The following is a 17,444-nucleotide window of genomic DNA, read 5'->3' on the forward strand; positions in this document are numbered from 1 at the left end:
CAAGATACAGAGGAGCCAAACAACCACTGCAAACATTCCTCAGACAGGCTACTTACCAAGGAACTCCATGGAACAGAGAGAGCAGGTTTAGATGGAGTCAGAGTCTCATGACTGCTCCACATGCTCAATCTGAACCCTGCACATTCATCCCCAGACTGGATCCTAGATTGGAAGGATTCCAACATTCCATACAAGTATCCAACGTTCTGAGGAATCCCACAACATTCTGAGTTCCTCCTGCTGTTAATTCATCCATGACATCTATAAAAAGGTAGGAGCTTTCTTTGACTGTCTTTCAACCAGCTAAATAAACAAGTAATGATACAAAGAGGAGAAAGAGAGAGAGAATGTGTTCTTGCTGCACTGCAGAACCATTCTTCTTGCCTCTATATCTCTCTCTCTCTCTCTCTCCCATCCCTCTATCCTCCTCTCTTTTCATCCCTCTCCCCTCTCCGTCTTCTCCATGCGGTGGAAAGAGAGTGAGCCACAGAGAGACTCAGCACTTTGAGAGTGTGAGCCCTGCCCCCAGATCACATGATGAGGGTGGAACACACACACACACAGCGTCACATGATACTGCAACAACAGAGCTTTTGTTCAGACTGAGGCTAGTTGTTAAAGATACAACGCCCTGCCCTCACTCTCGCACACACACACACACAATTTAGGCCTAGATGACCAAAAGTGCACACACAAGTCAACATCACATGATCTCACACAACCACAGACAGACACAAGCAGTTATTCACCACCAACTGTAACATCTCCCACAGCAACATCAACAGTTACAGACAGACACAAGCAGTTATTCACCACCAACTGTAACAACTCCCACAGCAACATCAACAGTTACAGACAGACACAAGCAGTTATTCACCACCAACTGTAACAACTCCCACAGCAACATCAACAGTTACAGACAGACACAAGCAGTTATTCACCACCAACTGTAACAACTCCCACAGCAACATCAACAGTTACAGACAGACACAAGCAGTTATTCACCACCAACTGTAACATCTCCCACAGCAACATCAACAGTTACAGACAGACACAAGCAGTTATTCACCACCAACTGTAACAACTCCCACAGCAACATCAACAGTTACAGACAGACACAAGCAGTTATTCACCACCAACTGTAACATCTCCCACAGCAACATCAACAGTTACAGACAGACACAAGCAGTTATTCACCACCAACTGTAACAACTCCCACAGCAACATCAACAGTTACAGACAGACACAAGCAGTTATTCACCACCAACTGTAACATCTCCCACAGCAACATCAACAGTTACAGACAGACACAAGCAGTTATTCACCACCAACTGTCATATTATTTATACCCAGTCAGTGCCTGAGAGAGGTCATATTATTTATACCCAGTCAGTGCCTGAGAGAGGTCGTATTATTTATACCCAGTCAGTGCCTGAGAGAGGTCGTATTATTTATACCCAGTCAGTGCCTGGAGAGGTCGTATTATTTATACCCAGTCAGTGCCTGAGAGAGGTCTTATTATTTATACCCAGTCAGTGCCTGAGAGAGGTCGTATTATTTATACCCAGTCAGTGCCTGAGAGAGGTCGTATTATTTATACCCAGTCAGTGCCTGAGAGAGGTCGTATTATTTATACCCAGTCAGTGCCGAGAGAGGTCGTATTATTTATACCCAGTCAGTGCCTGAGAGAGGTCGTATTATTTATACCCAGTCAGTGCCAGAGAGAGGTCGTATTATTTATACCCAGTCAGTGCCAGAGAGAGGTCATATTATTTATACCCAGTCAGTGCCAGAGAGAGGTCGTATTATTTATACCCAGTCAGTGCCAGAGAGAGGTCGTATTATTTATACCCAGTCAGTGCCAGAGAGAGGTCATATTATTTATACCCAGTCAGTGCCAGAGAGAGGTCATATTATTTATACCCAGTCAGTGCCAGAGAGAGGTCGTATTATTTATACCCAGTCAGTGCCAGAGAGAGGTCATATTATTTATACCCAGTCAGTGCCAGAGAGAGGTCGTATTATTTATACCCAGTCAGTGCCTGAGAGAGGTCGTATTATTTATACCCAGTCAGTGCCAGAGAGAGGTCGTATTATTTATACCCAGTCAGTGCCAGAGAGAGGTCGTATTATTTATACCCAGTCAGTGCCTGAGAGAGGTCGTATTATTTATACCCAGTCAGTGCCAGAGAGGTCATATTATTTATACCCAGTCGGTGCCTGAGAGAGGTCGTATTATTTATACCCAGTCGGTGCCTGAGAGAGGTCGTATTATTTATACCCAGTCAGTACCAGAGAGAGGTCATATTATTTATACCCAGTCGGTGCCAGAGAGAGGTCATATTATTTATACCCAGTCAGTGCCAGAGAGGTCATATTATTTATACCCAGTCAGTGCCTAGAGAGGTCATATTATTTATACCCAGTCGGTGCCTGAGAGAGGTCATATTATTTATACCCAGTCAGTGCCAGAGAGAGGTCATATTATTTATACCCAGTCAGTGCCAGAGAGAGGTCATATTATTTATACCCAGTCAGTGCCTGAGAGAGGTCATATTATTTATACCCAGTCAGTGCCAGAGAGGTCATATTATTTATACCCAGTCAGTGCCTGAGAGAGGTCGTATTATTTATACCCAGTCAGTGCCAGAGAGGTCGTATTATTTATACCCAGTCAGTGCCTGAGAGAGGTCGTATTATTTATACCCAGTCAGTGCCTGAGAGGTCATATTATTTATACCCAGTCAGTGCCAGAGAGGTCATATTATTTATACCCAGTCAGTGCCAGAGAGAGGTCGTATTATTTATACCCAGTCAGTGCCAGAGAGGTCATATTATTTATACCCAGTCGGTGCCAGAGAGAGGTCATATTATTTATACCCAGTCAGTGCCAGAGAGGTCATATTATTTATACCCAGTCGGTGCCTGAGAGGTCATATTATTTATACCCAGTCGGTGCCAGAGAGAGGTCATATTATTTATACCCAGTCGGTGCCAGAGAGAGGTCATATTATTTATACCCAGTCAGTGCCAGAGAGAGGTCATATTATTTATACCCAGTCAGTGCCTGAGAGAGGTCATATTATTTATACCCAGTCAGTGCCTGAGAGAGGTCATATTATTTATACCCAGTCAGTGCCAGAGAGAGGTCATATTATTTATACCCAGTCAGTGCCAGAGAGAGGTCATATTATTTATACCCAGTCAGTGCCAGAGAGAGGTCGTATTATTTATACCCAGTCAGTGCCAGAGAGAGATCATAGTATTTATACCCAGTCAGTGCCAGAGAGAGGTCATATTATTTATACCCAGTCAGTGCCAGAGAGAGGTCGTATTATTTATACCCAGTCAGTACCAGAGAGTTCATATTATTTATACCCAGTCGGTGCCTGAGAGAGGTCGTATTATTTATACCCAGTCGGTGCCTGAGAGAGGTCGTATTATTTATACCCAGTCAGTACCAGAGAGGTCATATTATTTATACCCAGTCGGTGCCAGAGAGAGGTCATATTATTTATACCCAGTCGGTGCCAGAGAGGTCATATTATTTATACCCAGTCAGTGCCTGAGAGGTCATATTATTTATACCCAGTCAGTGCCTGAGAGGTCATATTATTTATACCCAGTCGGTGCCAGAGAGAGGTCATATTATTTATACCCAGTCGGTGCCAGAGAGAGGTCATATTATTTATACCCAGTCAGTGCCAGAGAGAGGTCATATTATTTATACCCAGTCAGTGCCTGAGAGGTCATATTATTTATACCCAGTCAGTGCCTGAGAGAGGTCATATTATTTATACCCAGTCAGTGCCTGAGAGAGGTCATATTATTTATACCCAGTCAGTGCCAGAGAGGTCGTATTATTTATACCCAGTCAGTGCCAGAGAGGTCGTATTATTTATACCCAGTCAGTGCCTGAGAGAGGTCGTATTATTTATACCCAGTCAGTGCCTAGAGAGGTCATATTATTTATACCCAGTCAGTGCCTGAGAGAGGTCATATTATTTATACCCAGTCAGTGCCTGAGAGACGTCATATTATTTATACCCAGTCAGTGCCAGAGAGGTCATATTATTTATACCCAGTCAGTGCCAGAGAGGTCATATTATTTATACCCAGTCAGTGCCAGAGAGAGGTCGTATTATTTATACCCAGTCAGTACCAGAGAGGTCATATTATTTATACCCAGTCGGTGCCAGAGAGAGGTCATATTATTTATACCCAGTCAGTGCCAGAGAGGTCATATTATTTATACCCAGTCGGTGCCTGAGAGGTCATATTATTTATACCCAGTCGGTGCCTGAGAGGTCATATTATTTATACCCAGTCGGTGCCAGAGAGAGGTCATATTATTTATACCCAGTCGGTGCCAGAGAGAGGTCATATTATTTATACCCAGTCAGTGCCTGAGAGGACATATTATTTATACCCAGTCAGTGCCTGAGAGGTCGTATTATTTATACCCAGTCAGTGCCAGAGAGGTCATATTATTTATACCCAGTCAGTGCCAGAGAGAGGTCGTATTATTTATACCCAGTCAGTGCCAGAGAGAGGTCGTATTATTTATACCCAGTCAGTGCCTGAGAGAGGTCGTATTATTTATACCCAGTCAGTGCCTGAGAGAGGTCTTATTATTTATACCCAGTCAGTGCCTGAGAGAGGTCTTATTATTTATACCCAGTCAGTGCCTGAGAGAGGTCATATTATTTATACCCAGTCAGTGCCAGAGAGAGGTCATATTATTTATACCCAGTCAGTGCCAGAGAGAGGTCGTATTATTTATACCCAGTCAGTGCCAGAGAGAGGTCGTATTATTTATACCCAGTCAGTGCCAGAGAGAGGTCATATTATTTATACCCAGTCAGTGCCGAGAGAGGTCATATTATTTATACCCAGTCAGTGCCTGAGAGACGTCATATTATTTATACCCAGTCAGTGCCTGAGAGGTCATATTATTTATACCCAGTCGGTGCCGAGAGAGGTCGTATTATTTATACCCAGTCAGTGCCAGAGAGAGGTCGTATTATTTATACCCAGTCAGTGCCAGAGAGGTCATATTATTTATACCCAGTCGGTGCCAGAGAGAGGTCATATTATTTATACCCAGTCAGTGCCAGAGAGGTCATATTATTTATACCCAGTCAGTGCCTGAGAGGTCATATTATTTATACCCAGTCGGTGCCTGAGAGGTCATATTATTTATACCCAGTCGGTGCCAGAGAGAGGTCATATTATTTATACCCAGTCAGTGCCAGAGAGAGGTCATATTATTTATACCCAGTCAGTGCCTGAGAGAGGTCATATTATTTATACCCAGTCAGTGCCTGAGAGAGGTCGTATTATTTATACCCAGTCAGTGCCTGAGAGAGGTCATATTATTTATACCCAGTCAGTGCCTGAGAGAGGTCTTATTATTTATACCCAGTCAGTACCTGAGAGAGGTCGTATTATTTATACCCAGTCAGTACCTGAGAGAGGTCATATTATTTATACCCAGTCAGTGCCTGAGAGAGGTCGTATTATTTATACCCAGTCAGTGCCTGAGAGAGGTCTTATTATTTATACCCAGTCAGTGCCTGAGAGAGGTCATATTATTTATACCCAGTCAGTGCCTGAGAGAGGTCATATTATTTATACCCAGTCAGTGCCAGAGAGAGGTCATATTATTTATACCCAGTCAGTGCCAGAGAGAGGTCATATTATTTATACCCAGTCAGTGCCAGAGAGAGGTCATATTATTTATACCCAGTCAGTGCCAGAGAGAGGTCATATTATTTATACCCAGTCAGTGCCGAGAGAGGTCGTATTATTTATACCCAGTCAGTGCCAGAGAGGTCGTATTATTTATACCCAGTCAGTGCCTGAGAGAGGTCATATTATTTATACCCAGTCGGTGCCAGAGAGAGGTCGTATTATTTATACCCAGTCAGTGCCAGAGAGAGGTCGTATTATTTATACCCAGTCAGTACCAGAGAGTTCATATTATTTATACCCAGTCGGTGCCTGAGAGAGGTCGTATTATTTATACCCAGTCAGTGCCTGAGAGAGGTCGTATTATTTATACCCAGTCAGTACCAGAGAGGTCATATTATTTATACCCAGTCGGTGCCAGAGAGAGGTCATATTATTTATACCCAGTCAGTGCCAGAGAGGTCATATTATTTATACCCAGTCAGTGCCTGAGAGGTCATATTATTTATACCCAGTCGGTGCCAGAGAGAGGTCATATTATTTATACCCAGTCAGTGCCAGAGAGAGGTCATATTATTTATACCCAGTCAGTGCCTGAGAGAGGTCATATTATTTATACCCAGTCAGTGCCTGAGAGAGGTCATATTATTTATACCCAGTCAGTGCCTGAGAGAGGTCGTATTATTTATACCCAGTCAGTGCCTGAGAGAGGTCATATTATTTATACCCAGTCAGTGCCTGAGAGAGGTCATATTATTTATACCCAGTCAGTGCCTGAGAGAGGTCATATTATTTATACCCAGTCAGTGCCTGAGAGGTCATATTATTTATACCCAGTCAGTGCCAGAGAGGTCATATTATTTATACCCAGTCAGTGCCTGAGAGACGTCATATTATTTATACCCAGTCAGTGCCAGAGAGAGGTCATATTATTTATACCCAGTCAGTGCCAGAGAGAGGTCATATTATTTATACCCAGTCAGTGCCAGAGAGAGGTCATATTATTTATACCCAGTCAGTACCAGAGAGGTCATATTATTTATACCCAGTCGGTGCCAGAGAGAGGTCATATTATTTATACCCAGTCAGTGCCAGAGAGGTCATATTATTTATACCCAGTCAGTGCCGAGAGAGGTCATATTATTTATACCCAGTCGGTGCCTGAGAGAGGTCATATTATTTATACCCAGTCGGTGCCAGAGAGAGGTCATATTATTTATACCCAGTCAGTGCCAGAGAGAGGTCATATTATTTATACCCAGTCAGTGCCTGAGAGAGGTCATATTATTTATACCCAGTCAGTGCCAGAGAGGTCATATTATTTATACCCAGTCAGTGCCTGAGAGAGGTCATATTATTTATACCCAGTCAGTGCCTGAGAGAGGTCATATTATTTATACCCAGTCAGTGCCTGAGAGGTCATATTATTTATACCCAGTCAGTGCCTGAGAGAGGTCATATTATTTATACCCAGTCAGTGCCTGAGAGAGGTCATATTATTTATACCCAGTCAGTGCCAGAGAGGTCATATTATTTATACCCAGTCAGTGCCAGAGAGAGGTCATATTATTTATACCCAGTCAGTGCCAGAAAGGTCATATTATTTATACCCAGTCGGTGCCAGAGAGAGGTCATATTATTTATACCCAGTCAGTGCCAGAAAGGTCATATTATTTATACCCAGTCAGTGCCTGAGAGAGGTCGTATTATTTATACCCAGTCAGTGCCAGAGAGAGGTCATATTATTTATACCCAGTCAGTGCCTGAGAGAGGTCGTATTATTTATACCCAGTCAGTACCTGAGAGAGGTCATATTATTTATACCCAGTCAGTGCCAGAGAGGTCGTATTATTTATACCCAGTCAGCGCCTGAGAGAATGGATGTTGACTAGACTGTGTGCTCAGCACACCCCCAAGATCAAGTAGCCTATAAGGTGTAGCATACCACTGTGTGTATCTACTCTACAAGGACAGTATTCTAGCAGTGCCAGAGTTTGACCAGAGAACCCAACCCTCACTGTGAGCATTTATTCATCCCCTGCCACCCCATCTCATATCACTATGGTAACCCTGTGGTCCATCCCACCACCCCCCCTCTTGAGAACCAACCAAACATTCACCCAATATGTAATATTCAAGTAAACGTACGCTTTTGTTCAACAGTCGGTACACTGCAAGTTTCACTGTGTAAACGGTGTCTGTTGGACTCTAGTTACTGGTTGCCTAACAAGGACATTGGTGCCAAGCTGAAACCGTTGGTTCACTTGTGAGATAACTATCCTTCAGGGCCTAGCTCGCTGGTTCAAAGGTTACTCTACGCCAGTGCTACTCAGTTAGCTCTCCGTTTGTTTGCATTAGCAGCTAGTCACAAATTCCTTGTGAGGGAAGCAGTTATCACAGGACAAATGTCAAGTGCCGCCATAGTCTTATCTAGGGCAAGATAACATTACAGTCAGACAGACCAACGGCTGTTTTAGCTAGTCTGAATAACTTATTAATAATGTAGGAAAATGAAATATGAAAATGTATCCACTCACTACTGTAAGTCACTCTGGAAAAGAGCGTCTGCTAAATGACTAAAATATAAAATGTAGCAGAGTAGCTACGAGTGCTTCACAAAACCCACGGACGCCTTTGCAGCTTTTGCCGACACTACACTATAGTCTGTAGTCTAACTCCTGGGCAACAGTACATTGGGGTGGTATTGGGTTAAGTTGTCATTACCAGGGGCATTGCCAGTGTAAATGTATGGGTATTAAACAAAACTGAGGGCGAGATGTACAGCACTGGGATAGTAAGTTAACTAACTAGCCATTTTACTGTAACTTTCTGGAGCCCTCTCTCGCTCTCAAACATGAGCATTAATTAAAGAGTTTATTTATTTAAAACCCACAGCGGCTAGCTAACTAGTTACCATTATTAACTAACGTTAGCTATATTGTGACGCCCCCTCCTTTCTAGTTAGTTAGCTAACATGCATATGTTCTGGTATTCACGATTATCAGCTTGTTAGCTAGATAAATGGTTTTGCATAATTAGCATATGGATAGCTACAAGAATGTCCTTACCTTGAAATGCCTCTTCTGCCCAGTCCTAAGGGTGTTTCTGATGCAAGGCCGAGTCAACAACAGACACAATGGTAACGTTAGCTGCTGCCAGTGACACTCCGTAACCTCCTCCGAACAGACCTAGCTAGCGTTGCTAACGCCAAAGCTAGCTAACGTTCACTAGCAACCCGTTTGTTGTTAGCGAACCATAGTGTAACGCTATCTACAACATTTAGATTTGGTTGTTTCTGGTCGTTGTGAAAGCACGTTTGTTTCTATGTTATTCTGAACAATAAATAAAACGGTGTTTTTTTCCAAGGGGGCTGGACTCGTTGTTTTTGCTGGGAGGAGAGGTTCGGGTCCAGAAAACGACAACACAGCCTGCCAGCGAATGACACACCGGCCGTGACGTCACGCAGAACAGCAACTGCCCCCCGAACCTTCCCCATAAATAGTGTCATTTAGATTTTGCTACATTCTCCAAAATTGTTATACTACTGATGTTATGTTTCATAGCATTGAAATACAACTTTATTTCTGTGTATCAAATAATTTTCTGAAGGATATGCCCGTTCTCTGTGCGTTTCTTTTCATATAATTTGCACTACTGCTAGTCATTTTGCACTACTGCCAGTCATGTAGCCATCCAGTCTCTAATGAATACATTTCAATAAACATTGGCTGAATGAGACTGTTACCCATTCAAACGGATTGAAGGAGATCGAATGGAAGTATTGAGCTCCATCTACTGTCCAAAATGTTGTTTTATCCTGTAGCATACAAAAACATCCCAATAATTACATTGCCAACCAAACAGTTTAAATCACCTTTATTTATTTACAAAGAATTAGTCTTTACAATAACATACTATACATAAAACAATTATTGAGTAGATCATTTCATCCATTAAAAAAAAGGCCTCTCCAAATTGAATCTCATAATTAGATATGGAATCATGTCAATGAAGTTCAAAGTCAAAAGTGTACAGTCCACTTGTCCATTCTGAATAAGCGTACAGCTCCATTCAATTTAGAAATACAACATTACACTTTTCTGAGTATGACATCATAGTAGCTTTTTTAATTACATAATGACAATTATATTATGACTTAAATAAATGACAGGATATTGTTAGTTTCGACCTTTAAACTAGTCTTTCCATCTAAAATATACACAACATGACTATATAGTGACAGGATAGTGTTAGTTTTGATCTTCAAACTAGTCTTTCTATAGAATATACACAAGCAACATGAATATATAACCACAGGATAGTTTGGACAACTAGTCTTTCCATACTGTGTTACACACACACAACCACCCAACCTCACCAACCAACCCCACCTGCAAAGCTATTACATAGATTGTTATTGGACTGAAACATACATTTTATTTTTACATCACATAGGTACAATACTGTCTACCAACAGTTTACTGGCTTGGGAACTAAACTTAATCTAGATATTCCCTGATAGAATAAAAAAAACTCCATGCAGAACTAACCCAACAGTCTTTGAAGAACACAATCATCTAGACATTGTCTAATAGCCTACTGTTTAATACACCAATTCAGATCTTATTTCATTCAATCAAAAAAAATACAGTCAGAATTCATTAGGCTATGTCAAGTACACGATAATTTATCAAGTAACTTCAAATACATTCAAGTGGTCTTCGTCAGCTTGGTAACAGTGGCACCTTGTGGAACAGGGTGGTACTGAGAAATAGATGTCCGTCCCAAATAGTACCCAATTCCCCTACGGCCCTGGTCAAAAGTAGTGCACTATATAGGGTATAAGGTGACATTTGGGTCTGAACCTAAGAATAAAGTCAGACTTCAAACCCTTACAGAAGTGTCACCTCACCTGGGATAAGATAAAGAAATCCTTCTACCCCCCCAAAAAAAGATATAGACGTACTATTGTAAAGTGGTTGTTCCACTGGATTATCATAAGGTGAATGCACCAATTTGTAAGTCACTCTGGATAAAAGTGTCTGCTAAATGACGTAAATATAAATGTAGGGATAATACAAGACCAAGAAACTGAGTGAGAACCTGGAATGTAGTTACAAGGTTGACAACTGTTGTCATTAGACAACATTTAAATATAATTAGTTTATTATAATTATAGAATTAAATTCAAACCAGTTCTAATTCTGTGTGTGTTTTATGTTGATCGTCCTGTTTGATTGACAGCTGTGGGCGTTGACTATTCCAGAAGGCACATATCGCTAGTCTCTAGTCAGGACTGGGCTGTCAGCAACATCAGGCTCATACTCTGTGCACCTGGGGAGGAAAAGAATAACAGTATTTAGTGAAAATCCATGTATCCTTCCTAGCAACTAATCCAATGTGTAATGCAACATGCAAGCAACTACTAGCTATCTGGGGCCAATGTGTTCTGTCCATAGAATTAGAATAAATTGAGCAGACACACAGTAGCTCTGAAAATAATGTCCTTTTCTTGTGTGAAAGAGTCGGAATGTACGGAATTCTGAAGGGGCACAGAATTCTAATGCCATGATCAAACATTCAAATGGAATGTTGCTTAGAATGGGAACGTCTGTTGTCCTAGTTCTAATTCTATGCTACTGTCATTCTATTTACCTTCTGTACTATTACATCACTGAGCAGGACCTCTTTACTGGCCTGGCAGTCTCTCCTGTTGGCATAGTAAAGGTGGGACAGAAACGGGACAGAGTTTAGGGAGAATCTACTATATGTTGGCCACAGTAGGTATTGTATTATATGTGGTATTGGTCGGGGTCTTACATTTGTTTCTTATCCTAATTAATTATATTATAAAAATGAAACATGTCCCTGTTGTTTGTGACCAAAGGGCCCTTTACTCAAAGAAAACAAGCAATATATTTATCTAAATTGTCTGCCTTTTCCTAACTCTAAATGTATGTAAAAACAACAAAAAAGAACTATACTAAAAATCCCACATAAGAAATAGAGTGTAGAGATCTGACTTACCTTCCACCTTGGCTTCCTCCACTCCCTCTGCGGTCAGCTCCACAGGCCAATCGGTGGCACGCTCCTCTGCGGTCACCTCCACTGCCTCACCAACTGACTCCACACCAGCAGGGGGAGCCTCTAATTCCACCACAGATGCAGCCTCTACAACCTCCACGGGGGTGACTGCCACAGCAGCCTCAACTGGGGGAGCCTCAGAAGCTGGGGCTTCACATTGGTGGCATGAAGTGAAGAGGGCCTCCTTGACTTCCTCAGCCGGGGCTGCCTCTGCCTCCACAACATCCAGGGCTGAGGCTGCTGCCAGCATTGCCGCCTCCACGACGAGCCCCTCATCCTCAGACACTTGGGCTGTCTCCACAGCCTCCTTTGCCGCTGCTGGGGCTTCCTCCGCTGCTGGGGCTTCCTCCGCTGCTGGGGCTTCCTCCGCTGCTGGGGCTTCCTCCGCTGCTGGGGCTTCCTCCGCTGCTGGGGCTTCCTCCGCTACTGGGGCTTCCTCCGCTACTGGGGCTTCCTCCGCTACTGGGGCTTCCTCCACTGGGGCAGCATCCTCTACTACTGCTACCTCTTCGGCTGCAGGTACCTCTGCCTCAACTGGCGCTGACTCTTCGACTGGGGCAGCCTCTTCTGGGGAAAATTCCTCTACTGCTGGTGCTTCTACTATTGGTCCCTCCTTGGCAGAAGCCTCAGGTACTTCCACAGCGGCAGAAGCCTCAGCCACAGGTACTTCCACAGCGGCAGAAGCCTCAGGTACTTCCACAGCGGCAGAAGCCTCAGGTACTTCCACAGCGGCAGAAGCCTCAGGTACTTCCACAGCGGCAGAAGCCTCAGGTACTTCCACAGCGGCAGAAGCCTCAGCCACAGGTACTTCCACAGCGGCAGGGAGCTCTGGGGCCTCTAGGGGAAGTGCAGCCGTCTCCTCCTCTACGGCGACCGGAACTACTTCCTCTGGCTCAGGGGTCGCCTCAGTAACCACTTCCTCCGTGACATCAGGGGCAGCAACAACAGCCTCCTCTTCTGGTTCTTCAGTTTCCACGACAGCTGCTTCTGCAGCTGATGCTTCTACTGCCACTTCCACCTCCACAGATACTACTTCCTGCTCTACCTTAGCTTTAGGAACCTCCAGGGATTCTAGAATGTCCTCAGCGGGAGCGAGCAAGGGTTCTTCAGTCCGGTCTTCTAGGTGTTGGACGGCGGGCATGAGCCTCCTCTCGGCTACCGAGGCAGCAGCGATCTCAGAGCTGGCCAGGAGCTTCATGGAGGCAGACGTGATGTCAGACACAGCATCTAAAAAGAGAAGCAACAGTCATGTCAGTCTTGCAAGAAAGACAAAAAGGATGCCTGTATATTGCAGACACACTTTGGTGAGCTTTTCAGAAAAGTATATGCAAAAATATTGTATATACAAAAGGATGGAGCAGATCAGCAGATACCATACTAAATCAGTCATAACCTACATAAAGTAACCATGTTAGATGTGGGTGATAGTGTTATTATTACAACAGATACCATACTAAATCAGTAATAACCTACAGAGTAACCATGTTAGATGTGGGTGAGTTATTGTATTACAGCAGTCTAGTATTTTCTTCCAGAGAATCACATATTGGCAGGTTATCAACTCTATGGACATCAACTAATCTAAACTTGAGTTTATGTAAGGAAAAAGGTATCGTACTGTAATGGTATCTATGTAGGCCTGTACCACGGTCTTACCAACAGCCTACATACTGGGTCATTTAATTACAGATATCAAATCATGTGTGAAGTAATAACATTCAATCTTTATAAAAGTAATTAAAACATTGTTTACCGTCTACTGTACTTACCTTCCATTCACCTCAGGGCTCAGGATGACATACCTTGACATCATTCCGCCGTGGGGGGCACGTGACCATCTGGGGGGGGGGGGGGGAGGGGTCTAACACATGGGACTAGTCCAGCAGCCATGTCATGCCCCTTGTCTGTGTAGTGTGGATAAAAACCTGGAGGTTTGTTGATAAAGACCCTACTACAGGCTGGAATGTTATGACTGATAAACACTCCACTTCAGGAGTAGCAAACCGTGTACGGATCCATTTAGTTCTCTGAACTGTTCCTTCAATCCAGTTCCTGGTCGTGTTTGGATGTGCACAGGGCCCAAGGCCATTGGACAGTGTTGATCAACTGCTGGCAGTCTGACTGCCTGGTATATGTGCACTACTTTAACCAGCCGACAAATTCAACTAGAAAACAATTCATGCCAAGTACCATAATACTAAACGCATCATAAAGACAAAGCATAAAAAAGGTGAATGTTATTTAATAACTAATCATGGTTTAGTGTTTTTACATTTGCTTTGATGTTGTAAAACCTGTAGAGCCAGACCTGTCAAACCAATCTGCTGCTGTGTCTTCAGACCAGTTTGTACCAGTTCTGGGTTGAAAGCCTGACAGGCACAGAGACTAGACAATTCTGAAATCTGGTACAAGATGTCTATGCTTTACTAAAAGATCACACACAGCTACATAAAACCCTTCAGTACACATGGGAGCATGAACATGGCATTGAGGCACCTGATAGATGATCATAAAAATAATATCCAACTGCTACCAAAACTCATGACTAAACTAAAAGCAATGTACGGTCATGGGTATGTCTAGACTAGAGGAGTTCTGGATGGGTGGGTGTGGGAACTATAGGTTCTACATAACTGGTAAATATTTAACAAAACCTGCCTTTCCATAATGTGTAGGTTAGGCTTAGATATTGATTTTAAAACATTTTTTCCTGGAAAACTTATCATTTGTTCTGTTCAGGAACTCTGACCTAAAATGCAAATGTGTTGTAAAAAAAAGCTGTCAAATCTGAAATGGTAATTTCTATTTGGATAAAAACGTTAGACAAACGCAGCAATAGTGTTTATTACACACGTGAGGGTAATACAATAGAAGAAATGGACCATAGAAGTAACTGACAACGTCTTTATTGAAGGACTTCAGCTTCCTGATTTACTTCTTCACTGATACTTTATAAAACATTTCCTTAAAAGTTGTCAACAATGGCGCATTATTAGTTGGCCCATGGCGATCATCTCCAGACAGTACAACATTTCCAATGTCGATGGATTGGAGATCAATAGAACAGTAGTGTTGAAGTGAGATTGTTGGGTTATTATAAAATGTTCCCTTAATGTTTACCTTTCACAGTTAGGAAATAAAAAGACAGACTTGTAACAGCATCGGGCGCAAGCAAATAAACAAAACGGCTTGGACTTTTTGAAGTTCTATTGAGAGATGGTGAATGATTGGTTGGCTAAAGGGGAAAAAAACACTTAGTGTGACAGTATTAGTAGTAGAATGTATGTCTGCATCACAAATGGCACCCTATTCTCTATAAAGCGCACTAGTTTTAACCAAGGCCAATAGGCCACACCATAGGGCTCTGGTGAAACGTAAGCGCACTATAGAGCCCAGCGTCATCCGGGTTAGGGGAGGGTTTGGCCGGGTAGGCCGTCATTGTAAATAAGAATTTGTTCTTAACTGACTTGCCTAGTTAAATAAAGGTTACATACAGGGAATCATTTGGGATGCAGCCTGGGGGCATCGTCCTGGACAGCTTCATTACATCATGTAAGTCTTGGCTGGTTTGTGTGTCAGTCACCGTGGTTACAAGGCAAACTTGAGTGTTGGTTGATTAAACTAGTAGTGGACTCGTCTAGATAAAACGGTCCACTAGGTGCTCCACTAGGAGGTAAGGCAGGTAAAGGACAAATTCACTACTACAGTTTGTTAAGTGAGGTTTGAAGTTCAAGGTAGAGGCTCAGGTTCTGTAAACAACAGGTATTTAAAAAAGGTGCATTTTAGTGGAAGTCACTTCCCACCAAGCACTTATCCAAGACCCGCTTTTAATTAAACAATTCCTAGGGCTGCAACAGGCCGCGCCCCTCTTTCCACGGTTATGGTTCCAGGAACTGACAGGCCCACAAATTCTTTGTATAAACACTTGTTTAAAATACATGCTGCTTACTGTGGTTTCAAATGATGAATAGCTACACATCTCCAGGATGAACCAATAATTGAAAAGATTAGAAATGGCTTTCAAATGTTTTTATAAAAGTGTACCAGAGTTAGGGGGGGCAAACAAACTACTCATCTCCTACAGCATTGCGGTCTCTATCATCCAATCACAGAGCAGAATACAAGTCATGTGGTTTGTTAGCGAACACATGATGGTACGCGATAGCTGTAGTATCTTCCAATCACAGAGCAGATCCAAGTCACGTCATCTGTTCGGTGCCACATGTGCCGCTAACAGATCACGTGACTTCTATCTGCTCTGTGATTGGACTATACAGACCGCGAGGCGCCATGGTTAGTGTAGGCTTTAGTGCTCTTTGAAACAAACAGAGCACAAACGAGATTTCTCAGAGGTTTAAACATTCATAACCGATGGACACTACATCAACTTAAGAAATTGTTTCGCAATCTCGGTTGAAAATAGAACGTCTACGTTGCACAGTAATATTGATAATATTTGATACCACTACGGGTTTTGAGGGTTGAGAATCCACTTCTGGAACCACTGGTTGCAGCCCTATGTTCTCAGCATTGGGGGCAAGGGGGAACTGATCCCTTATCTGTGCTTGGTGGGGGCAGACTTCACCCTGGCACAGTGTCTAGGATGTGATGAGAAGGATCAGACAGAGATGATGTCATAAAGAGATCAGCGAAGACACAGAGAACCAACTGATCCAATTGTTCCCCAAAGTTCCAATCACTGGGAGTTCCATTTGGGCACTGGAACACTGAGCTTTATGAAATCACCGACTAATCCTTCTAGAGCTTATCCTAGGGAGAGGTGTGAGCAGCACTTAGAGGAGAGAGAGCAGGAAGGAGGAAGGAGATAGCAGGTTTTTGGTCACATTTCACAATAAGATGCCGTTCAAAAAGCAATTCAAATGCTTCTCTGACTAGTATATTTATTATTTGCATAATAACCATTTAACCTGCTTGAAGTGCTTATCGTGTCGAGGTTCATAACACTACCTTACTTTAATCTGAATTTGGAGCACGTTCAACGCATCGTCAAAATGGGAGTGCAAACTTGATTTAAAGCCAAGATAACACTGACATTATCTAGAAATCCTAAATCCATCTTGAATCTTTACATTAGAATTGTCCAAAAATGGCACCCTATTTCCTATATAGTGATGTACTACTGTTGACCAGAGCCTATAGGTCCTATATAGGGAATAGGGTGCATTTCAAAGGCACATAGGTTTGGGGGTCAGGACAACATGTACCATCATGAATCCAATATCTCCCTTTACATCCCCTTTAACACCTAGGAACTCCTCAGAAAAACAGAGCCAGGAGTTTACCCCAACAACCATGATCCGACCAGAAAAAAAACTCCTGTCCCCAGTGATAAATACGACCATATTGCTTGACAAATAGACCGGTATTAATAAAAACCTGAAACAGCTCTGTATTTACCCCTGGTTATAGCTCTGCTGTAAAGGAGTCAGAATGAGAAGAGACAGCTGTCCCCATCACCATGACATCATACCTAACTGAAGTGTTCTTTAACAGAACATAGTCCACCTCCTGCTTCTTATTGTAACATGTGCTAGTAGATAGGGGGCTGTGATCCAAAAAGGCACCCTACTCCATACGTAGGGCGCTACTTTAGACCAGGAAAAGTAGCACACTACACAGGGAATAGGGTGTAGCTGGGGCCTGTGGGG

The 17,444-nt window shown here is 42.9% G+C and overlaps 2 protein-coding genes and 1 long non-coding RNA gene across 6 annotated transcripts in view; 1 reads left to right on the plus strand and 2 right to left on the minus strand.

Annotated features, from left to right (window-relative positions):
• LOC106610549 (ETS-related transcription factor Elf-2) overlaps positions 1-9,058 on the minus strand; it is a 32,263-nt gene extending 23,205 nt beyond the window's left edge. For 2 of the 3 annotated variants that reach the window (XM_045723085.1, XM_045723088.1), the window contains exon 1: positions 8,760-9,058. The gene's annotated coding sequence lies outside the window, so the exon portion shown is untranslated. Of the gene's footprint in view, positions 1-56; positions 344-8,759 lie in introns of those variants that run through there. The other variant, XM_045723086.1, reaches the window with a different exon arrangement.
• Positions 28-9,445, plus strand: LOC123744254 (uncharacterized). The gene is made up of 2 exons (XR_006770846.1): positions 28-271; positions 9,058-9,445. It is a non-coding gene; the product is annotated as an uncharacterized lncRNA (long non-coding RNA).
• Positions 9,446-10,136: 691 nt separating this feature from the next.
• LOC106597590 (fibrous sheath CABYR-binding protein) lies at positions 10,137-17,443 on the minus strand. Of its 2 annotated transcripts, XM_045723089.1 has the most exons (3): positions 11,719-17,443; positions 11,347-11,401; positions 10,137-11,025 (listed from the first exon to the last, which is right to left on the minus strand). In XM_045723089.1, the coding sequence occupies exons 1-2, from the start codon at positions 12,971-12,973 to the stop codon at positions 11,358-11,360; spliced, it is 1,299 nt and encodes a 432-aa protein (XP_045579045.1). In that variant the 5' UTR covers positions 12,974-17,443; the 3' UTR covers positions 10,137-11,025; positions 11,347-11,357. The 2 variants fall into 2 exon arrangements, with proteins under 2 accessions (XP_045579045.1, XP_014044230.2); XM_014188755.2 differs by lacking the exon at positions 11,347-11,401.
• Between the last annotated feature and the right edge of the window lies 1 nt (position 17,444).

Source organism: Salmo salar, chromosome ssa08 (genome assembly GCF_905237065.1).
Source record: "Salmo salar chromosome ssa08, Ssal_v3.1, whole genome shotgun sequence".
In the NCBI taxonomy this organism is placed as follows: domain Eukaryota; kingdom Metazoa; phylum Chordata; class Actinopteri; order Salmoniformes; family Salmonidae; genus Salmo; species Salmo salar.